This window comes from Pristis pectinata, chromosome 5 (genome assembly GCF_009764475.1).
Source record: "Pristis pectinata isolate sPriPec2 chromosome 5, sPriPec2.1.pri, whole genome shotgun sequence".
NCBI classification, from domain to species: domain Eukaryota; kingdom Metazoa; phylum Chordata; class Chondrichthyes; order Rhinopristiformes; family Pristidae; genus Pristis; species Pristis pectinata.
The window spans coordinates 28,412,047-28,437,512 of record NC_067409.1 but is presented as its reverse complement, the minus strand read 5'-3'; the positions used below and the strand labels follow the sequence as shown (position 1 = coordinate 28,437,512).

Here is a 25,466-nt window from a genome sequence, read left to right as displayed (position 1 = left end):
GTTGGAGACTCCCAATGCAGAATGTGGGGTGTTGTTTCTCCAACCTGCGTCTGGCCTCAACATATCAGTAGAGGAGGCCACGGATAGACATGTCAGTACGGAAGTGGGATGTGGAATTGAAGTTTATCCCAGCAAACTTCCTCTTCTACTCCTTCCAGGATGAGTTGGGTATAAGAAGAGCATCCATAGATGTTGATGCTTTATAAAGTTTAAAATTTGCTGAAGACAGCAAGGTCATTCATGGAGCAGCAAGTCAAAAAGCAAACCTATTCATGGATAAAGCCAGAAACTGCAAAATGGTGGTTAGATGGCATGTGATCAGAAGCATCCTCATCTTTGGAGCATATTGATAAAAGGACATTAGAATGGCAAAAGGAATCAGTGCAAGAACCAACATGTTCATAGAAAGGGCAAATAAAAGCAAACGTTAAGCCAGAAAGTGAAGCGGCAATAAAGGATAAAGTGGTTTAGTTAGAACAAAAGTATCAGAGAGTTGACAGATTTGAATAAAACTATATTACACTTAAAGTGGGGAAACTGATAGTAAAGAAACTTCCAGTTGCTTCAAATATCACCAAGTGGTACAGGTAATAAAGCTGCTGCCTCAGAGCACCAGAGACCCATGTTTATTTCTGACCTTGGGTCTTGTCTATTCTCCCTTTGACAGGTGGGTTTGACCAAGTGCTTGGTTTTCTCCCACGATTCAAAGGCATGCAGGTTGGTAGGTTAACTGTAAATTGTCCCTATTTTCGTGTAGGTATGAGTTGGAATGTGGGGGTGTCGATGAGAATAAAAAAATTGGGTTAGTGTAGGATCAGTGTAACTGGGTGATTGATGGTTAGTGGGGACTCGGTTCTGTATGATGCTCTGACTTACGGCAGTAGGGCAAGGTAAACCAGAAGGTCAGCTTTTGTTTTTGAGTAAAGTAACATCTGAAACACCCATGCTGGGAATTATCCTGAAAATACCCAGCAGCCAATGACATACTTAGAGGTCACTGTTATGTTTGAAAAGGGGAAATCTTTTTGCACGGCAAGACCCCACAAATAGCAAAAAATTTACTGATTGGCTGTTTTAGTTTAGTGGTGATGGTTGAGACAAAAATACTTGTTAGACACTTTGAATAACTCCCATACTCTTGTTTAAAATAGGGCATTTCTTAAGCCCTCTGAATGAACAGACGTGGATTTGGTTTAACATCTTATTGAAAAGTGGCACCCTTCAGCTTTTCACCAGAGTGCATGTTCTGACTGCAGGTGGAAACTAATCTTTCAGCCAATCTTCCAGTCATTGCAGATCTATTCTCTAGAATTTTCTATTGATAAATTTTCAGATATTTGGAGAATCGAGGGATATGGGGTTAGTGCAGGAAAGTGGCGCTGAGTTAAATGACCAGACTTGATCTCACTGATTGGCAAAGCAGGCATGTAAGACTAAATGACCTATTCCTGCTATTTGTTATGTTCTTAAAAAGTGCATCCAGAGCATCTTAATAATAAAAGAAATGCTCTCTCTGCACATTTGGAATAAAAATTAGTGCTCAACAATTACAATAACATTCCACACTGAAATATTCTGGAATTAATTCTTTTGCCTTCAGTTTCAATATAATGTAAAAATTGGATCTTGGGATAAGCATTTGCTACTTCAGATCAGAGGAATTCATACCATCTGAAAGTTTTCCATTAACCTTTCTTTTAGCTGGCTAAAATCCATATCCATATAGATATTTATGATGAAATTTAAGCTTCAGAATATGTTTAAGCATCGAGTAACCTAAAATTGTGCTAATTCTGTGTATTACAACCTTATAAAGGACAAACTTACAAATTACTGCAGCTCTCTCAGTACATTTTTCAGGCCCCTTGGGTTTCTCTATTTTCCTTTAAAAAAAACATGTTTGTACTGTTTCCTGCTCCAAATCTTTCTTCCTGAAAACTCAGATCTGGAACTCTTACCTTGCTTATAAACAGGTCTCAAAATGCAAGCTTAGTGTTGCAAAATCACTACTTTCCTTCTCTCCAGTGGTTATAATGATGACAGACAATGAGGTTTGGTTCTTCACTGAGGATTGTGCAAGTGCTAGATCGAAAAGTATATTTTGCATTAAAACAGTGAAACTTTTAAAAGTCACTGAATTTGTCAAATCTGCTAAATGTCTATTTGGTGATTTTATTTTAGTTGTTACTTACCTCTGATACAGAGAGTTGTACAAGCACAGAAACAGCACCTCATGCTCACTACCTCCATGCTGACCTTTTTGCCTCTCTACACTAATCCCATCTGCCCACACAAGGTGCATATCCTTCTATGCCTTGCCTCCTTATTAAAGAATCAAAACAATCTATAAAAGTTTATCAGCTATGTGTTAATGCTTGAAAATATCATTTTGTGCGTAATCTTATAAAAATAATATTGCTATCAGAGAATTTCATCAGTTCTGTTTTGAAAAGTTAAAAATTATTTCAAAAAAAATTCACTTTGGGATGTTTTTCTTTGTTAAAGGCACACTATTAATGCAAGTTGTTGTTTATATTTAAATAACTCAGCTCTCAAATTAATTGGTTTTAAAAAGACAAATGAAAGCATTCCCTATGCAACAAAGAAGTCAGATATGCAATTGAAATAATCTTTAACACTCACCAACTGATATCCTTTCTGTCATCTTCATGCAGATTCAGATTTAAACCTGTTATTCTGAGTGGCATATTGCTCCTGAAAGCCAAAGGGCTCCTTCATTAAACGTATAGACTTGGTTCCAATACTACCAGGTGCTGATTGCGATCTTAATTAGATGCTTACTTAGGGAAGTTGTAGCTTCCTTGCCAGACCAAACTAGTGAAAAGAGGAGTTGAAACTTCCAGAAAAGGCCCAAGTAGTGTTTTATTGTTTTGCTTTTGTTGTGGGTAAAGGTTAGATTGGTTTCCCCTCTTCTCTAACGTTGAAGCTCTCTTGGATCCCTTTCCTATACCTTATTCTACTACCAGGGACCATTCCCTCAGTTGCTGGAAATGGCCTGAGGCCACCCAACATTCCACAGCTGCTTCCCTGCCAACTTGCAACTCCTGCAGACTTCCAACAGGTAACCAGCTGGGACAGGCAGTTAATGTTTTGTAAGCCAAAAAAACCATTCAATCTTGCCCAAATTAAAATTGGGACTAAACCCCTCCAAGCCATCAGCTGCAAAGATTTTCCTTTCAAATCAAAAAAAGAACCAGTTTAAAAGTATGCAAAAAAGGATGTTAAAATCTGTAACTTTCCATATGGTCTAAATTTTCATATTCAAAGAATATCAGCTTTGCTTGGTTGTAGCAACTTTAATTGAAGAGATTATGGATTCAAGCCACACTTGAGTACTTGAACACACAGTCTAGGCTTATGGTTCAGTGCAAGCAAGGCAGTACAGCAGTTCCAGAGATCCCAACTTCCCAAGATATTAAACAGAGACCATGTCCATCATTAAAATATAAAGATCTTAAGGGAAAATTCAAAAAGCAGGAATTTCTCCAGATGTCTTGGCCAAAATTCATCTCTCAACTGACAGATTTATTGGTAATTTATCACTCTGCTGCTTGTTGGATCTTGCTATTTATAAACTACATGCCCTACTAGTGTAGCAACTGAACTTGTGCTTCAATATAATTAGTTAGTTGTGAGATGCTAAGGAACATGCTGAGATCTTTAAATAAATACGTATTCTTTTTAAGTGGATGCTTGTGCAGAAGGGACTGAAGGCACAAAAGATAGACTTAAATTTGATAAAGATAATACAAGATTTTAATATCTGTACATATTGCAGTACATCAAGTTCACTTAGAATTGCACATTACAACTGAGTAACATTTTTATAGAGCTGCTTGGTATATCTGAAAGATTAACCATTTATCTCATTAAAATCACCACACAGAAATGAAATTGGGTAATTTATTAATCTGGGATACCTAGGAGAATTGTTTTAAAAAATTAAAAGACAAGAAGATACAACTATTTTATCTGAGATTCTTAAGTCATAATAAAACCCTAATTTACAAACAATAAGCATCTCACCTAACAAAATACAATTACAGTGCACTGCTGGTGGCATTATCAGCACATTAGTGAGGTAAATTTAAATGGAATGTCGAGCATGATTTAATACCAGATTTTGTATATGTATTAATAACCAACACCTTTCAAAATATGCTTAAGAACCACATGTCAACATGGCCAAACATCAAATTTTCCAAATAATTCTCTTATTTGGTATTTCACTAGTTTCCATTTTATTATACAAGACACACATGAATTCCTCTAGTTCTGCTGACATGCTGAAACAGAACCATCAATGCTTTCTGGTTGGATACATTGCATTTTCTTCATCAGCAACCTAAACTATAAATTCTTTCACTTAAAACAAATATCACCCATAATTTACTAAAATACACATATTTCAGTGTTTTAAAAAATAAAACCCCTGTCACCTCAAAGGTCACAATCTACATCAGTAGTAAAACCAGAAAGTGTCTACATTTATTCCCCAAGTAATGAAAATATTTTAGCACTGCTCATTTCAGGTAGATGAAAGCATATGATTAGCAAAAGTAACATGGTTTGCTATTGGACATTAAAAGTGCAAAAAAAAAAGTGGCAAATGTTTTACTTCAAAGCACCATCCACTGCTTGGAAATGGCCATCAATATTAGGTTTCCATTCAATGTCCATTATTATGACTCCCTTTCATGACTTTATGAATGTAACCAGTTAACTGGAATCCAGAAAGGTTTTGTCTCCAGATCATCCAAGGTAGCCTTCAGCTCTTTGTAGGCAACTGAAAGATCGTCATTAACCAGAATTTTATCAAAGAGATGCGAACTCTGTGCTTCAATCAGCTCTGCAGATTTGATCATTTCTTGAAAGTCTTCATCCTGCAAAAAAAAACAAGATTTTGAATTTTGCTGAACTATTTGCTAGAATAACAAGATGCATCAAAACTGGCCGTTCTCCAAACATAAGAAACAAACTTCTTTCTCTACTAATTTCTTTTCCAAACACATCATTTCTTATTGGGGTGGAGTTTCATTGGTATCTCAGTAACAGTGTTCAAATGCTTATTTTTAATCTGTGAGCAATCACTGTTTATCAAAAGATAGCATCCCTTCTTTGGAATCACACATATGCGCTGTCTGCAGGAGTGACTGGCCAGCAGTGATGTGTTTACTGTTAACAAGTTGTTTGCTCTGTAAAAAAGCACTTAAAATGACCGTTGCTAACTCAGCTATCAGAATTTAAACGTAGGTATACACAGCCATTACTCTTCAGTTGCTCCTATTTATTGACTATAGCTCCACCTTCCATACCAATAATTCCAAACAAATTCATCTCCAAAATCCTAGACCTTGGACTCAGCACCTCCCCACCCTACAACTGGATCCTTGACTTCCTGACCAATAGACTGCAATCAGTAAAGATAGGCAACAACATCTCCTCCACGATTACCCTCAATACTAGTGAGGGTAATCGAGGAAGCAAGGCTGCATTTTTAATCCCTTACTTTACTCCCTATAAACTCATACTGTGTGACCAGATTCTGCTCTAACTCCATTTACAAGTTTGCAGACTACACTACCATAGTGGGCCAGATCTCAAACAACGATGAGACAGAGAACCTTGTGGCATGGTGTTAAGACAACAACCTCTCCCTCAATGTCAGCAAAGCAAAAGAGCTGGACATTGGAAGCAGAGCAGAGTGCACACTCCTGTCTGTATCAATGGTGCTCAGGTGGAGATGGCTGAGAGCTTCAAGTTCTTAGGTGTAAATATCACCAACAATTTATCCTGGTCCAGCCATGTAGATGCTATGGCCAAGAAAGCACACCAATGCATCTACTTCCTCAGAAGGCTAAGGAAATTTGGCATGTCCCCTATGCCCCTCACCAAGTTTTGCAGCTACATCACAGAAAGCATTGTATCTGGATGCATCACAGCTTGGTATGGCAACTGCTCTGCCCAAGACTGCAAGAAACTGCAGAGAGTTGTGAACACAGCCCAGTCTATCACAAAGACCAGCCTCCCCTCCATTGACTCTGTCGACACTTCCCGCTGCTTCGGGAAAGCAGACAACATAATCAAAGACCCCACTCACCCCAGTCATTCTCTCTTCTCCCTTTTCCCATCAGGCAGAATATACAAAAGCTTGAGAATATGTACCACTAGGCTCAAGAACAGCTGCTATCCTGCTGTTATAAGACTCTTGAATGGACCTCTTATACGATAAATATGAACTCTTGATCTCTAAATCTACCACGTCGTGGCACTTGAACTTTATGTGTCTCACTGCACTGTACCTTCTCTGTAACACTAAATTCTGCATTCTGTTTACTTTTCTTTCCTTTTGTACTACCTATATGTACTTATGTTTGGAATGATCTGTCTGGATGGCATGTAAACAGAAGTTCTTCACTGTATCTCAGTACATGTGACAATAATAAACTAATTACCAATTAGTATTTACTCATAAGCTAAAAATAGCAGAAAGGAAAAAAAGGGAAATATCAAGTCTCAAAATACAACAGAAAAATGTAATTGAGCTTATACTGAGTATTACCTATGCCCTAATTAAAAGTCTTCTGAAAAGTGGCAACACAAATGGACAGGACGGTAAAGAAGGCATATGGCATGCTTGCCTTCATTGCTTGGGGCAATGAGTATAAAGGAAGTCATGTTGCAGCTGTATAAAACTTTGGTTAGGCCACGTTTGATGTGTGCAGTTTTGGTTGCCGCACTACAGGAAGGACGTGGATGCTTTGGAGAGGGCACAGAAGAGGTTCGCCAGGATGTTTCCTTTAATCCTAGAGCATTAGCTATGAGAGGTTGGACAAACTCAATTGTTTTCTTTGCAGCTTCAGAGGCTGAAGGGTGATCTGGCAGAAGTATATAAAATTATGAGGGGCACAGATAGGGCAGACAGTCAGAGTCCTTTTCCAAGGATGGAAATACCAAATACTGGTATGGAACCACTTAGACATGGAAACAGGCCCTTCAGCCCAACTCATCCATGCTGATCATGGTGCTCACCAAGCTAGTCCCATTTGCCTGTGTTTGGCCCATATCCCGCTAAACCCCTCCAATTGATGTACTTATCCAAATGTCTTTTGAATGTTGCTATTTTACCTACCTCAACCACTTTTTCTGGCAGCTCATTCCATATACACATCACCCTCTGAATGAACATGTACTGAGATACAGTGAAAAGCAGTTGTTTCGCATGCCATCTAGACAACTCATGCCAGACCTAATTACATCGACGTGGCAAAAAGAAAACAGAATGTAGAATATAGAGTTGTAGTTACGGAGGAAGTGCAGTGCAGGTAGGCAAAAAATGTGCAAGGGCTATATCGAGGTAGATTGGGAGATCAAGAGTTCAAAAGTTGATCTTTTAATGTATGAAGGCATAGGTTTAAGATGAAAGAGGGAAAGTTTAAAGAGGCAAGTTTGTTTTTGTTTTACACAGAGTATGGTAGGTGTCTGGAATGAACTGCCAGGGGAGGTGGTACAAGCAGATATTGGTAAATTATAAATTGGTTTATTATTGTCACATGTACCGAGGTACAGTGAAAAACTTTGTTTTGCATGCCATCCATACAGATCACTTCATTACGACAGTGCATTGAGGTAGTACAAGGGAAAACAATAACAGAATGCAGAATAAAGTGTTACAGCTATAGAGAAAGTGCAGTGCAGGCAGACAATAAGGTGTAAGGCCATAACAAGGTAGATTGTGAGGTCAAGAGTCCATTTTATACTAGGGAACGGTTCAATACTCTTATAACAGCAGGATAGAAGCTGTCCTTGAGCCTGGTGGTACATGTTTCAGGTTTTTGTATCTTCTGCCCGATGGGAGGGGGAAGAAGAGAGAATGTCTGGGATGGGTGGGGTCTTTGATTATGTTGGCTGCTTTACTGAGGAGGCGAGGTGTAGATAGAGTCCCTGGAGGGGAGGCTGACTTCCGTGATGTGCTGAGTTGTGTCCACAACTCTCTGCAGTTTCTTGCGGTCTCATGCCATACCAAGCCGTGATGCATCCAGATAGGATGCTTTCTATGGTGCATCTATAAAAATTGGTGCGAGACAAAGGGGACATGGCAAATGTCTTTAGCCTTCTGAGGAGGTAGAGGCACTGGTGAGCTTTCTTGGCCATGGCATCTGTGTGGTTGGACTAGGACAGGCTATTGGTGATATTCACTCCTTGGAACTTAAAGCTCTCAACCCTCTCAACCTCATTAGACAGGAACGTATGCACTGTTCCCATTCCTGAAGTCAATGACCAGCTCTTTTGTTTTGCTGACATTGGGCGAAAGGTTGTTGTCAAGACACCATGCCACTAGGCTCTCTATCTCCCTCCTGTATTCCAACTCATCATTATTTGAGATTTAGCCCACCAATGGTGGTGTCATCTGCAAACTTGTAGACAGAGTTAGAGCAGAACCTGGCCACGCAGTTGTGAGTGTATAGGGAGCATAGTAGATATGATAGCAAAGTTTAAGAAACATTTAGACAGACACATGAGTAGGCAGGGGATAGAAGGGGTATGGACTATGCGCAGGCAGGTGGGATTAGTTCGAATGGCATCATAATCAGCACAGACATGGTGGGCTGAAGGGTCTGTCCTGTGCTGTTCTTTTTTATGTTCTAACACTTCATGTAGTAATTGCACATTCATGTTGGTTCAACACTCAGTTTTGTTTACCTAACTCTTTTACAGAAATTTACAGCACAGGAGGTGGCCATTAGGTTCATTTTGTCCCTGTCAACCAAAAAATTGCAATCCCTAGAAATCTAAGTCAGGGAGATAGAAATGTAAATCCAAAATTTTGAACGCAATAAGAATTTCTCTCCTAACCTTTCAAGCAACAAGTTCCAGATCCACAACATCCTCTGGGTGAAAAAATACTTCTGCTCAACACTCCTTTAATCCTTTCATCAATTACCTTGAATCCATTGATCTCTACGCTAAGGGAAATAGGTCTTTCCTATATGTGCCATCCAAGCCTCTCAACTTGACACATTTCGATTAAATCTCCCTTCAGATTCCTCTGTTTCTAAGCAAACAATCCTAGCCAGTTCAATCTTTCCTTTTAAAATTTTCCAGTCCTGGCAACATCCTCATAAATCTCCTCTGTACTCTCTCCTGTAATGCAACAATCAGAACTAAGGCAGTACTCTAGCTGTAGCCTAGTTAGCCTAGTTCAAACCAGACTTCCCGGGCCACATATTCCATGTCTTGGCTAATAAAGAATAATATCCATTTTTCTTAATGCCTCTACTTGCCTTGTGACCTTCGGGGATCTGTAGACATTGACTCCAAGGTCTCTCGATTCCCTTCCTCTTCCCAGTATACCACCTATTATTGTGATTCTCCTTGAATTTAGGGATAGGAAACAAGATATCACCTCACATTTATTTAAACTGAATTCCAGTTCCCACTTTTCCACTCACCTGACCAGTCCATCATTACTTTCAGTCTACAGTATTTTTCACCTGCCACTTTATGTATTTATCTGCAAACATTTTAATATACTTGCATTCACACTTAAACCATTGATGCATACCAAAATACACAAAGAACTGAATACTGATCTTTTCAAAACTCCATTGGAAACTCCTTTCCAATCCCAATTACATCTGACCATTACCCTTTGCTTCCTATAAAGCTCCAAATTATTGGGTTTGCCAAGTGGTATACAAAGCCAACTAAACTCCAGAGACCACATCAAACCCATTACCTTCATCGACCTTCCTCGTTACCTCTCCAAAAAATGTGTTAATCTGTCATGACTTTCCCTCAACAAAGTCACGCTGAATGTTCTTGATTAACTGTATTTTTAAATGTAGAAAAGTATGGTCCCCACAAATTTTTCCAATAATTTGCCCATCAGAAGTTATGCTTAGTGGCTATAATTAATCTCCTCTTTGCAGTAATCCAGTATCATGCCTGTAGCACAATCAGCTCCTCTAGTATTTTCTTCTGTTGCTTCTTTCAGCACCCCTGAATTTACTTCATTTGGGGTGGGTGACCTTTTCAAGATACTAAACACCTTAATAATTCCCGAATCACTATGTTTACCTCATTCTTTCTTTTGTGAAGAATAAGGTATTCATTAAGATCCATAGAAATGTCTTCAGCCTCTGTGCATAATTACTGTTTTGGTGTTGAAGAAGTATTACTCTTTTCTGAGTCAACATCTTGCTCCTAATGGATTTATTGAAAATCTGTTGCTTTTCTACGATTTTAAATAAATGAATATTCTCACCCCCTCTTTTCTTTCCCAATTTCCTTTTAATTTCACCCCACAATTTTTTATTATCTGCTGTGCTTTTGGCTGTTCTAAGCATTCACTGTCTAGCATAGCATTCCCTTCTTTGAATTATTCTAATCTGCAAGCCTTTCAACATCACGGGGCCCAAGGTTCAAGTCCCACACTTTTCCTGGGAAAATTTTTGATCAGAACCTCCCATTATCTGTTCTTTAAATGCTCTCCACTGATCTAGTTTCAAAGAATAACTGCACTGTTCCTCCCAACTCTACTGGTTTGGTTCTCGGGGTGTCAAATTTCTCCTGTATTATAGGATTAATAGCTAAAAATCAAAGCATAAAATACTTTGCAACAAATTATGCCAATGATGGGGTCTGAATGACATTATTGCACCGTGGTTCCAATTTATTGCCCTCCAACCGTGCTTCAGGTGGAAACATCTATTGTTCCTTCATTTTATATCTCCTTGCTCCTCAGCTTGTACTGAAGAGAATTCTAAAGCTCAGGAACCCGCCATATTTGCGTCCCAAAATGCAGCAATTTTTGCTTCTGATTATAAATAATAACAATAAATTATATAAAAAATAAGTCCTGAATTAACAACATTAAACTTGGGAGTGAAAGTCCACACACTTTTTATAAGTCTCCTAAAAACAGAATTAAAAATCTTGATGATTTTTCAAAAGATGATTGAAATTAGTCCTAATGTCTTGATTCACCTGCAGACCACGCTTGGTCTCAATTCCCCATCTGCAAAGCCATGGTCAATGCATTAACAACAACAAAGCACCTTTGTTACACTGCTGCCTAGTGGCAAAACAGAGTGGATTGATTAGGCAAACAAAGTCTCCACAACACAGGTCAAATTATGTTGCAACTGCATGAGTACCAGCTTTCCTTGTTACATGCTGAACAATACAAATATATTACTATTGAAGAGTGTATGCTGCAAACTGCATTCAAAGCAAAGTCCATGGCACTGATTCAAGCGTTTGTTTTTACAGAGTCAATAAAATCTTCTGCTTATTATCCTGGGTTCCCAAATCCCTCTGGGCAGCTTTACATCATCGTTGCCCACACCTCCAGGTGTTAATATTAAGAGCATATTTTCACATATTTTCCCTACTGTTTGCATAACTGGTCAGGGCTATTGGAAGCCAGAAATGTGTTACAACACTGAAAGGTTTGTACAAAATGGATAATATCCAAATGTTCTAGAAAGATTATTTCTGCTGATTTCCTGTGTCTCTAGAAAACGGCTGCTATAAACCTTGCCTGTGTGTGGGTTTTCTACATGTTTGTAGATGTAATTTAAACATTGGTTACTAATACTTTATTTCTTTAAGCGATCAGCATTTTTTAAAAATAAAGGAACAAATTAATGGAGCAACACATATGGAAAGAGATACCATGGGATGGTATTTTAGAGGTTCTACTTCTGGTAGGTTATGTACAATTGGAAATCACAGGGTCTATTTCCCTTAACAGAGTAGCAGTATTATTAATTCTAATCCCACAAGGATTCCATTTTGCCAAAAACAGGCATCAAATATTGAAGAACAAGACTTCAGAACATGAAATATAGATTTATAAGGCTTCACCTTAAATGCAAAGTAAGCCAATGAATAAACGATTAAATCTTTCTTCAGTCACGTTTAGCTAACATATGAAGCAATTGCTGCCAGTGAGGCAGAAAGTGAGGATCAAGTTCCAAATCAGCACAGCCCAATCTATGTCCAAACGCTGGGCTGCAGTGCTATAGGTACCAACAGCTGAGGTGACATTTTTCCACAAAACTCTCAGGGTCAGTCAGCTATTAAAGTAAGGTGATTTGTGACATGAAGGGATTGTAGATTAAGTCACTATTGCTGAACATATTCCATTATCATCTGATGTCCAGGTATATTATAATTTTCAGCAGGAGGCATTACGTTGAGTCAGGAAGTGCAGGAAACATGAGATAGCATTGAGGCACACAGAAAAAGACTTGCTGGGGAGTAGATGATTAATTTACAGTTTTCTCTGAATAAAGAGGACTGTTCAGTTCCCAAAACACTTGCAGAAATCCTACATCATTGCATTCGGGCTTATTCAACTGATGTAAATCAGTGATATTGCCCCCTACATGATATAATTACCCCTATTAAACAGCCACATATTAAGTTTTCATCCTGCTAATTTGCTGGAGGAGTAAAAACAGATTACAGAGACTTTCAAACAGCATTTCTTCCAGTAAAGTAAAAAAACTGAATTTCACAAAGAAAGATTACATGACGAACATTTAGAGCAGATTCACTTTTCTAGAAAGAAAAAAAATTCTGGTGTAAATATCATTTATTGTGAAAAAAATTAAGGGATGGATTGTGTTGATGTCTGCCTGGTAGTCCCAGAGAAACACTGGCTAGCAGCATGGTGTGTCAAGCACAGTCTGAATCTCCATCCTGTGTAGTTCAATGCTTGAGTGCAGAATGTGCTGGAGTCAGAAGCCGGCCGCTCTGACCTCCCACTCCACTGCTGGACACACCACTGAATCAGGGGCAGTTTCTACACTTGTGAGGCTGAGAGTCCACTGGCTCTTCAGCTTTATAACAGCTATGGCTAGTGTAACCAGTGTGGCCCCAATCATTTGAATGGGCTTGCCGACCTCCATTAAAAATGGTAAGTGAAGGTTCATTTTTTTTTAAAGAGTTAAATATTGTTTTCAATTCATTTAGAGATGAATGTGGTTTATAATAAATCTCTGGAAAACTGGAAACAAATTTAACGTTCCAGGCCGAAAATGAAAGGTTTTTGACCTGAAACGTAGAACACTACAGCACAGGAACAGGCCCTTCGTCTCACCATGTGTTCTGACGATCATGCCAATTTAAAATGCACATCTGCCTGCGCATGGCCTTATCACTCAATTCCCTCCCTGCTCATGTGTCTGTCTAAATGCCTCTTAAAATGAATGGGATCCATGATGACTTGGCCGTTTGGATTCAGAATTGGCTTGCCCATAGAAGGCAGTGGGTAATGGTTGATGGGACTTATTCTGGCTGGAGGTCTGTGACTAGTGGTACTCTGCAGGGACCTGAACTGGGATCTCTGCTGTTTGTGATATATATAAATGACCTGGATGAAAATGTGGATGGGTGGGTTAGTAAGTCTGCAGATGATAAAAAGATTGGTGGTGTTGTGGATAGTGTAGAAGGTTGCCAGAGGATACAGCGGGATATAGATCGGTTGCAGATATGGGCGGAGAAATGGCAGATGGTGCTCAATCTGGTCAAGTGTGAGGTGTTGCACTTTGGGAGATCAAATATACAGGGATAGTACACTGTTAATGGCAAGCCCCTTAAAAGTGTTGATGTGCAGAGGGATTTTGGGATCCAAGTCCATAGCTCTCTGAAAGTGGCTGATAGGCTGGTAAAGAAGGCATATGGCACGCTTGCCTCTATTAGTTGAAGCTTTGAGTTCAAGAGTTGGGAAGTTATGTTGCAGCTTTATAAAACTCTGGTTAGGCTGCACTTGGAGTATTGCATTCAATTTTGGTTGCCCCATTAAAGGAAGGATGTGGAGGCTTTGGAGTGGATGCTGAAGAGGCTTACCAGGATGCTGCCTGGATTAGAAGGCATGTGCTATAAGGAGAGGTTGGACAAACTTGGGTTGTTTTTTACACTGGAGCGGCGGAGGCTGAGGGGAGACCTGATAGAAGTCTATAAGATTATGAGCGACATAGATAGAGTGGACAGCCGATGTCTTTTTCCCAGGGTCTAAAAAAGGGCATACATTCAAAGTGATAGGGGGTAAGTTCAAAGGAGATGTGTGGGGCACGTTTTTTCAAACAGCAAGTGGTGGGTGCCTGGAATGCGCTGCCAGGGGTGGTGGTGGAGGCAAATGCATAAGAGGCATTTCAGAGGTTCTTAGATAGGCACATGAATGTGTAGGGAATGGAGGGGTATGGACATTGTGTAGGCAGAAGGGATTAGTTTAGTGAGGCATTTAAGTACTAAATTAATTAGTTTGGCATCCTTCCCTTAGCATTCAGGGATGGATCTCGTTCAGCCCTAGGGATTTGTCCTCCCTAATGTGCTCCAATATGTCTAGCACTCCTCCTTCCTAATACAGACATACTCCAGAATATCAGTGTATCTCTCTCTTAACTCTCCAGCTTCCACATCCTTCTCCCTGGTGAATATTGATGAGAAGATTTCATTTAGGATCTTGCTCATTTCCCCAGGCTCCATGCATAGATTACCCCTCTTGTCTCTGGGAGAACCTATTCCTTACTTAACTACCGTCTTGCTTCTAATATACTTAAATCAGGTTTTAGGATTCTTCTTAATCTTACTTGCCTAGATGACTTCATGGCCCCTTTTTATCCTCGTAATTTCATTTAAGTTTTCTCCTTTATCCCCTATAAATCTCAAGTGACTCGTTTGATAACAATTTTCTATTCCCAGACATACACTTCTTTCTTTTCCCTAATCAAATCTTCACTATCCTTTGTCATCCTTTGTCAACCAGAGTTAGCTAAATTTACCATCTTTGCCTCTTATCATCTTTGGCTCTGTTTACCATCTTTGGCTCTGAACTCTTACTATTTTGCTTTTAAATGCCTCCCACTTCTCAGATGTTGTTTCCTCCAGCAGCTGATCCTCTCCTGGGGCCTGTCTTATACTATTGAAATCTGCCTTCCTAACTCGAGGACCACATTATCTTTCTCCATGACTACCTTGAAGCTTAACGAATTATGCTCACTGATCCAAAGGGTTCCTCAATAGACACTTCAATCACTTCCCTGCCCTCATTCCCTTAGTTAAGGTCAAGTACAGCTCTGTCCTAGTTGGACTTGCTACATACTGCTTCAGAAAATCCTTTTGAATGCATTTTGCAAATTCCCCTCTGTCTAAGCCACTTGCACTCAGGCACACCCAGTCAATATTGTGGAAGTTAATATTCACCACAGTCCTATTGCTTTTACACCCTTTTGTGATCTGCCAATGTACATATCTGTTCTTCTAATTACCACTAATGATTGGGAGGCCCAGAATATAACCCCACCAAAGTGACCATCCCTTTCTTATTTCTAAATTCTACCCATATAGCCTCTTCAGTCGATCCCTCTTAGATATCCTCCCTAAGTACTGCTGTAATGCTCTCCCTGATCAGCAGAGCAACACCCACTCCCCCTTTTGCGCCCCACTCTGTCATGATTCCATGATTGGAAAATATCATAATCCCATAAGAACACAAGAAATAGGAGCAGGAGTCGGCCATCTGGCCCGTTGAGCCTGTTCTACCATTCAATAAGATCATGGCTGATCTCACCGTGGACTCAGATCCATCTACCTGCCTTTTCCCCTACTATGCAAAAATCTATCTAACTGTGTCTTAATATATTTAATGAGGTAGCCTCCACTGCTTCCCTGGGCAGAGAATTCCACAGATTCACTACACTAGGGGAAAAGAAGTTTCTCCTATCTCTGTCCTAAATCTATTCCCCCAAATCTTGAGGCTATGTCCCCTCGTTCTAGTCTCACCTACCAGTGGAAACAACCTCCTGCCTCTATCTTATCTGTCCCTTTCATAACTTTATATGTTTCCATAAGATCCCCTCTCATTCTTCTGAATTCCAGTGAGTATTGTCTCAGGCGACTCAATCTTCAGGTGTGGCCTCACCAGTACCCTGTACAGTTGCAGCATACCCTCCCTGCTCTGAAATTCAATCCATCTAGCAATGAAGGCCAACATTCCATTTGCCTTCTTGATAACCTGTTGCACCTACAAACCAAACTTTTGCGATTCATGCACAAGCACTCCCAAGTCCCTCTGCACAACAGCATGCTGCAATCTTTCACCATTTAATTAATAATCTGATCTTCTATTTTTCCTTCCAAAGTGGATAACCTCACATTTACCAACATTGTACTCCATTTGCCAGACCCTTGCCCGCTCACTTAACCTATCTATATCTCTCTGAAGACTCTCCGCACCCTCTGTACAATTAGCTTTTCCACTCAATTTAGTGTCATCAGCAAACTTAGATACGCTACACTTGGTCCCCTCTTCCAAATCGTTAATGTATATCATGTACAGTTGCAGGCCCAGCACCGACCCCTGCGGCACCCCACTCAACACTGATTGCCAACCAGAGAAACACCCATTTATCCCAACTCTCTGCCTTCTATTGGTTAACCAATCCTCTATCCATGCTCATACATTACCCCCAACTCCATGCATCCGTACCTTATGGATGTCTTTTATGCGGCACCTTATCGAATGCCTTCTGGAAATCCAAGTATACAACATCCACCTGTTCCCCTCTATCCACTGCGCTGATTATACCCTCAAAGAACTCCAACAAGTTTGTCAAACAGGACCTGCCCTTCCTGAATCCATGCTGCGTCTGCCTGATGGAACCACTTCTATCCAGATGTCTCACTATTTCTTCCTTAATGATAGCTTCAAGCATTTTCCTGACTACAGATGTTAAGCTAACTGGCCTGTAGTTACCTGCCGTTTGCCTACATTGTTTTTTAAACAGTGGCGTGACATTCGCTGTCTTCCAATCTGCTGGGACCTCCCCAGAGTCCGGAGAATTTTGGTAAATTATCACAAGTGCGTCTACTATAACTTTCGTCATTTCTTTCAGTACCCTGGGATGCATCCCATCAGGACCAGGGAACTTGTCTACCTTTAGGCCCAGTAGTTTGCTCATCACTACCATTTTAGTGATAGCGATCGTATCGAGGTCCTCATCTCCCATTGCATTCCATAACATCTCTCTTTGGCATGTTAGACATGTCCTCCACTGTGAAGACCGACACAAAATAGTCATTCAAGGCCTCGGTCATTTCCACATTACCCAATATTAATTCCCCCTTCTCATCTTCCAAGGGACCCATGTGCTGATCTATGCTCTCAGCTCATCTATATTTCCTGTGTGTAAATGCAGTTAAGTATTCCGGCTCGCTCCTTCTCCCTTTCTTATCACTGCCAACTTTTCACACCTTACTTGCCTATTCTATTTTCTGCAGAACTCAGTCTCTCTAATGGCTGCACTATCATTTGGGGTCCCACCTCTTGCCTCACAAGTTTAAACCCTCCTGAGAAGCAATAGCAAACCTCCCTGCAAGGCTATTGGCCTCCCTCCAGTTCAGGTGCAACCTGTTTTTTATAGCAGGCCACCCCTGCCTCAGAAGAGATCCCAATGATCTAAAGACCAGAAGCCCTCCGTCCTGCACCAGGTCTTTCCATGGATTTATCTATCCTATCTTCCTATTTCTATACTCACTGTCATGTGGTGCAGTGAGTAATCCCAAGATTACAACCCTAGAGGTCCTGCTTTTCATCTTTCGACCCTACTCCCTCCATTCCCTTTGGAGGACCTCATCTCTCTTCTTGCCTATGTCGTTAGTACAAATATGGACCACGACCACTGGCTGCTTTTTCTTCCCTTTCAGAATGTTCTGCACTCACTCTGAAACATCCTTGACCCTGGCACGAGATGGGGGGGCAACATATCATCCTGGAGTCTCGGTCTCGGCCACAGAAATTTCTGTCTGTTCCCCCGACTATCGAGTCTTCTATCACTACTACTCATCTAGACTTAGTCCTTCCCTGCTGTACAGGAGAGCCAGTCGTAGTGCCATCAACTTGGCTGCTGATGTTTTCCTCATCCCCATTTCCTGCGAACCCCCCCCCCCCCCATAGCATCCAAAATGGTATACCTATTTGAGAGGGGAACAGCCACAGGAGACTTCTGCTCAGTCTGCCTGCCTCTCCTGGCAGTCACCCATCTTTTCCTTTCCCTCCTCCACCCACTCCCATCTGCCCATCGCCCATACACTCATTCCACTGGTTCCCCTCCCCCCCACTGATCCCATCTGCCCTGCCCACCTCCATCACTTGGCTCCATGCTCCATCTTCCTCTCCCATCAGATTCCATTATCTATCACCTCTCAGCTTCTATCGCTGTTTCCACTCTCCCCTCCTCTATCACCCCTCCTCACCTGGATCCACCTACCACCCACCAGCTCTTACTCCACCACTTCCCTCCACCTTTTTATGCCGGTTACCTCCCCTCTATCTTTGAGACCAGATGAAGGGTCCCAACCCAAAATGTCGACTGTTCATTTCCCTTCAGATGCTGCCTGACCCACTGAGTTCCTCCAGCATCCTGTGTGCTATTCTTTGGCTGAACCTGCAGTGTGACCACCTCCCTGAAGCTCCTATCGGTGACACCTTCTGCCTCCTGAATGCTCCTCAGTGAGTCCCACTGCTGCTCCTACCAATCCATGTTGTCTGAGAGGACCTACAGCTGGAGACACTTCTTGAAAACATAGTTATCAGGTTCATTTGACATCCCTGATCTCCCACATTTCACCACTCTGCTGATTGCCATTACTAGCCCTCTCGTGAGTACTGAGTTAAAAGAGTAAAGACCTTAGCTTGCCTTACTGTATTGTTGCTCAGCCTTTTCACCAAAGCCTCATAAATAGATATAAATATCCCAGCCAGGGGAAACATCATCTCTGCATCTACTCTGTTAAGGTCGGTAAGAATTTTCTGTGTTTGAATGAGACTGTTCCTCATTCTTTTAAATTCAGGGGAATAAACACCAGTCTGTTTAATGTCTCCTCATAAGACAATCCCCTGACTTCAGGAATCAATTTGGTGACCCCTTGTTGCACTCCTTTTATCACAAGTATATAGGTAAGAAAACCAGATGCAGCCTGACCTGCTGAGTATTTTCTGTTTTTGTTAAAGAAACCAGACTTGTCCACTGTACTATTCCAGATGTGGCCTCACTGGGGTCCTATACAAGGCTCAAGGATGGTCTGGTACATTGAAGACACAGAATGGCGGTTCTGTCCATGACTTTTCATCACTTCAATCAATTATTTTCAAGGTCACACCATGAACACTATTTAAGTGTCATAATATCTTTATTTCAAGTATCAGAATTTCTGCTAAAGGATTCCGGACCTGAAATGTTAACTGTTTCTCTTTCCACAGATGCTGCCTGACCTGCTGTGTCTTTCCAGCATTTTGTTTTTATTTCAGATTTTCAACACCTGCAGTTTTTTCGGTTTTCGGTTTGGGGAGATTACGTGCTGGTATGATATGAGGTAAACAGCAAAGCAGTGACCAATTTATAGAGATATGCATGCCATAATTTGCAGTTTGGGTGAATCTCTTTCCCCCCAAACATGCAGGATGACGTGTGCATTAAATGTCATGTGTTGTGAATTTATCTTTATTTTCCAGGATCTTTTGGCCCTACATCTGTTAACCTGGTAAATTAAAACAAGTCAGATTGCTACTCTCCACATTTGTTTCAAGTAGTTTTATGTTCTGTGAGAATTTCACTTTCTTCTATTGTCCAAGATACCCTTAAGCATTGGAAAACTGATACACAAGTCAGTCAGTGGAAGGTACACATTTACTTCTGGAAATTATGTCCTAATACAACTCAGGCAGACGTCTCTTTGCAGTTAAGAGTCTAATGGGAGCTGTGCCTCTAGACATGAAACTGGCCACTAATTCAACTGCACACATCATAAAGACAACATTGAAAGCCTAAAATATTTCATTGATGTAGTGTTAGACATTGAGTGTAGATTCACTTAAGAATAATTTAATGGCAGATCCACACGTCTACCCTTGATCACCTGAGACTGCAGGTTCACTGTTGGCAAATGTGGAGAAATATCACATTAATCCATATTTACCTAAATAGACACAAACAAAAAGTTTACTCATCTGAATCAGCTTTGGTTATAAAAGATTTCACTGGATATATAAACTTCAAAACATACCATGAATGGTTTGGCAGGGCCTTTGTCATCTTTGCTTGAAATGATTTTCGCATTCTTCCTGGTTTCTCTGAGGCGTTCAAGCGATGGTGGCTTGATGAATATCACATATGGTTTAAATTCCAATGTCCTCAGATGTTTTATTGTCTGAAACATTTAAGTAGTGTAAGGTTGTTTTACTTCTCAGCATATCTGGTTGCAAAAGCATATTGAAAAGTTAAATTTACCTCAAATATGCTAGCAATAAATACATTTTACAACTAGTGTGACTTAGTCTTGTCACACTGGTTCATGAAAACCGCAGTGTTTTCAGACACATTTTTATATAGTTGTTTCGATAATGTGTGTGATATTGGCAAAGTTTCATTTCCCTGAGATGATGATGGGTCTGAGGGCACTTTTAGAGTCAACTACATATTATTGGAACTAAAGTCAGACCAGGTAGGAGTGGGAATTTCCCTTTGCTGAAGGATATCTGTGAGCCCATTCGACGTTTATGATAATCTGGCAGCAATCATGGTCATTTCATGGTAATGGAACACGTAACCCTTTCTCTGTAACTCCCAATCCAGCCCCCCCACTCCGCCACCTTGTCCTTGTGTGGTCAAAAACTTCTTCCTGAACCATTATTTATTAATTTAATAAATATTTTACTATTTAGTAACGATTTTACTATTTATTTTACTATTTATTTTACTATTTAGCAACATGACCAATAAACTGCACATTAGAATCTAGATGTTACTGACAGCAATGAAAGAGAGTTTAAACAGCATTGCAGTAGACAGTCTGCACCAGAGGGTTGCAGTGCTGGTAACTGCTATCATAGGTGAAAGTTTGGGGAAACTATTCTAGGAAGCAGGCACTGACTGATGATAACAATGTGCCAGAGTGTCCTCAGGTTAAGTATTGTTCAAGAAGACAGGTCCCAAGTTGTCAAGGGCTTAGCACCTGTCAACCACCACTCAGAACTTTTTTTGTGAAGTAACTGTCTCCCACACTTTGGAGGCATGCCCTAATTCCTACTAAAAACATCTGGCGTCAAGGAAAGAGAATACAGTGTCAGACTTCACACATAAATTTATCAACTTCCTCCAAGAGCAGCTAAGCAACATTCCAGAAGGCAGGCCTGGGACACATCTGGCCGAGTCTGCGACAATGGTAACGCTTATCTGGTCAACCTGCTCAGTCAAAACAATATTCCAGATCAGAGCAGCTGCCAGATGATGCGTAATGGTGCTTCTATCTCGCCACATTCCTTCCACCTTGCAGACGAAGGCATTAAACTGCTGTAGTTAGTGCAATGTGTTGGAGATTTGAATAAGCATTTGTTCAATTATGTTATAGATGGGAAACGAGGGAACCGAAATCTCCAATTGCTTTTTATTCTCACCATCTGAGGAGTTAGGATTAGATTTAGATATTTGATCAGATCCGTTATTTCCATTACATTAATTTATTGAGACTACAAGACTCCACTGTTTTCATGGTATGATTCTCTGAAAGTTTCCACCCTTATTCATGCCAGCTCCTGAAGTCACAAGCCTATATTTGACAGCGACGTCTGTGTTTTGCCAAATGAGAGATGTCTGCGGATTTTACAGCTTTCCAAAGCGATTTTCACTCTGACGTGAGTGAACCACTCAAACGATGTAGGATCTTGAGAAGCACAGTGTGACATCAATAGTTGAGCCTTTTTCTACACAGAAGTGGGCCAGATGAAGTATGAAACCCAAGTGCTTCATCTTCCACTTCAGGGCAGAATTGATCGTTTCAGGCACCTAATGAGGAATTACTAGTTTCTAGGGACTTCTTTTCAGTAAGTAATATTATACTGAATAGATTAGTGTATCCACCATTGGCAATACCATGGTCAATACTCAGTGACCATGTTCATCTTATAGATGATACCTGCTCTGTGAAATGGTTTTGAAATCAAATAATATCAGGACAAAATGAGATAATAACATCCCAAACCAGGGAAATGGGAACAATATGTGATAAATGAAATTGGTAAGCTTGCTCACTTAATTAGCTTAGTTGACATCTGTCCGAGACTATTTATAGTTCATTGTCTATAATGAGGAAAGAAAGGTGGCTAGAAACTTGTTTTTCATTTATCACAGTCAGCATGCAGTAAGTGAAATACCTTAGGGTGCAGAACAAACCAAATTAGCCAAGCAGACTTTATGTAGAGCACAAAAGTGAGCCGTGTGCAATATTACATTGGCCTGGATATAGTCCAATGTAAACTTTTCAGAGGCAATCACACAGTTTATCAAATACAAGATGCTACCTGGAGAGCACACAGATAATGCAGAATCATCCGAACATAAAGAATTCAAGCTCTTGCTGAATCTCATGTACATTGTGTGTTCGAAAGCAAGTTCTGCACAAAATGATTAGACAAATTACCCAAGACCATGCAAGCAATAACGTGGCCATTAAAAAGTCAGCTCTGAACCTTTCTAATAAATCTCCAATGTGATGTAATCCCTGGATTGTATGTAAAAAAACATGTCCAAAACACTGTTTGGAGAACTTGGGACATTTTCAACAGTCCTGGTTCTTTACCACCCACTGAGCCATAACAGTCAAAACAGTTATAAAGAACAAAAATGGCAAGTAATATATGGGTCTAATCTGTTTAATTCCTAAATAAACAAAGTAACAGCACCCATACTATTATACTGCTGCATTAGTGGCATTGTATGGAATGCGGTGAAGACAGATTCTCCATGCTCTAAAAGCATTAGTCTAATTTCAAACTCTGTTAATATTTTCCACATTTAGATTTTACAATCCAGGAATTTAAAATCCAGATTTCTTCTTGCTCCTATTATAATAACTAAACATGAGAGGGATAAAATTTTTGCAAGGGATGAAATCAGGAAATTTCACCTAAATTAGTTTGAGTTTGCTCCATTCAGGTTAGGCATCATTTCTGGTGAATTTTACTTGTGGAATGACTGGCAGAAGGAACTGAATCTTCCACAGGTCTGGATTGCAACATGCAACCAGTGGATTTTTCTGCAAAGTAGCAAGAAAATTAAGCAACTTTTTTGAAGAATAGTATGAAGAGCATTCAACCAGGAAATAAAGTTATAAAAAGACTTTAAAATAAACATGCTCAAGATTAACACTTTTAGAGCCCTTTCAATGGTTCAGCTTCTGAAGCAATCAATGTATATTGTTCCTTCGACACAGTTCAATTTATGTTAGTCATCTCTTGGTCATATTACACCATGAACTAGTGCAGCTGTAATCAGCATTCATAACCTTCCATGCAAAGTTCCAGATTTTGGCCATAACATGAATTAGAACTGATCTAAGGAGGAGAAAACAAAACTCCAAAGGGATCTGCTTTTGGACTATTCAATGTGCACGCTGCATTTAAAAGTACTTGGATGCGTACTTGAGGGGCGGTAACCTACAGGACTATGGATCTTGTGCTGGAAGGTGGGATGAGGATAGGTAGTTCTTTAATAAGTGCCATGGACATGATGGCTGAATGACTCCCTTCTGTGTCATAAATTTTCTATGATTCATCAGCCAATTAATGAGTGAAAGCAAAAAAGCTGTACCAGAGAGGCCTGGAAGAAGGTCATGTGAATTCCACCTGGCTGATATATTGCTGGCACACAGGTAACAAAAAATATCCAGATCAAAAAGGAAAAAATTGTTTCACAATCTTTGGAAAGATCGTCAAGTTTTTATGTGCTAAGAGCTGAAGACAATTTGTCGAACAAGTTCTGTGAATGTAAGTAGTTCCAGTAACCGTGCAAATAAACATTTGAGAGACTAACTCAATACATGGAAGAAAAAGCCTTTCTCAAGGTGGTAACTGAGAGTCCTGTCCTCCTTCCCCTTGGCTTGCATGTGAAGAGGCCACAAGAGTGAAATGCTCTTTACTGATCATTTATCTTTGCTGCTCCTTTACATACAACCAGAAATTAGAACAGAGCAAGTAAATTGCAATATGAGGAAATCAATTACATTTATTCAAAGAATTTAAGTTGCTTCAGAATAACTAATTATCATATAAATACCTGAGCTTTGTAGATTCCACAAAACTGAAAAAACCAGTTAGTCTTTTATGCTGTAAAGAAATATTGTCTACTTACTTGACATTGTACATCCAACAAGCAGACTTTATTCTTGGCCAAGACAGATCGAACAGAATCTATGCTTGTTCCATACAAGTTCCCTCTGTATTCCCCATATTCAATAAATCTGGAAAAAAAAATTGGAATAAAATTATCAACTTTTGACCCATCCTTCTTAAAAGTCTGATCCTTTTAACAAGCTGAATTATAATGCATACAAACATTTTTCATTGTCACAATAGGCAACAAGCTTGAAGAAACCAGTGGAAAAAATTCAAAAATCAGCATGACCAGAAACTACTCAATAATTGCATGCAGCGAAGCAACACATAGCCTCTGTTCATGTGAGCACAGAAATAAATAAACACTATACTTTCATGAAGTACATCAAATTATTTTTAATATCTACCTATAGATTTTGAATATATAGCATTGCTCAATGATAACAAAAAGTGATGTCAAGCTTAAAATTTTATACTAGAACAAATAATATCAACAACTTTTATATATACAGCGTCTTTAATGGGGCAAAAACTCCAAAATCAGTGACATTTAACTTGCTGAGCAACTTGCCTGTTTTCCCAAGTAACCTATTGTTCAAATATTCCGATACTTTTCATCACTGCATCTGAAAATTTCCAGATGTGCTGGCATGAAACAGTGTGTGCCATTTTTCAACTTACTTGTTATTTTGTACATCTGTCTCAAACAAGTGCTTGGAAATGAAATGATATTCCACTCCGTCAGTTTCCTGGCTTCTTTTTGGCCTTGTTGTATCTGTGGATCACAAAACACAAAATTAAATGTCTTTACAATTGTCGGTTTTAAATTAGCTACTCAAATTCAGGGTTAAATAGAAGTAAGGACTCCTATCAATAAGGTTTACCTTTCGAAAAGTCTAAAAATATTAAACCCCCGCTAATAGTGAACAAGTTGCTTGCAATAGGATTTTGTGTATTCAAAACAACAAATTTAGGATTTTATTTCTATTTCATTGGAACATTCGACAATCATGCCAGTCCACAGAAATGTAATTAAAGCACTTGCAAATTTCTGCAAGATGTTGTATCCTGAGAGTTCCTAAATTAGAATAGATTACAGATGACATATTACTTTATTTAATCCAGCATTATGGCTAGTATAAACCAAGCTGTGTTCAGTGGTCTCATTTTGAAGTCACCATCACTGGATGCTATTCAGAAATATGGCAAACTGTCATTTTATTTCCCGCCACAGTCATTTTTTAAAGCCAAGATATGAGGCAGA

General features: G+C 39.8%; 1 protein-coding gene across 10 annotated transcripts in view; it reads right to left on the bottom strand.

The window, feature by feature from the left end:
- Nucleotides 1-3,754: 3,754 nt before the first annotated feature.
- mpp7a (MAGUK p55 scaffold protein 7a) overlaps nucleotides 3,755-25,466 on the bottom strand; it is a 359,286-nt gene continuing 337,574 nt past the window's right edge. For all 10 annotated transcript variants that reach the window (XM_052015631.1, XM_052015634.1, XM_052015627.1 and 7 more), the window contains 4 exons: nucleotides 24,884-24,977; nucleotides 24,219-24,327; nucleotides 20,098-20,241; nucleotides 3,755-4,904 (listed from right to left, as the gene is read on the bottom strand). In XM_052015631.1, coding sequence (XP_051871591.1) covers nucleotides 4,725-4,904; nucleotides 20,098-20,241; nucleotides 24,219-24,327; nucleotides 24,884-24,977 — 527 coding nt within the window. In that variant the 3' untranslated portion in view covers nucleotides 3,755-4,724. The remainder of the gene's footprint in view (nucleotides 4,905-20,097; nucleotides 20,242-24,218; nucleotides 24,328-24,883; nucleotides 24,978-25,466) is intronic.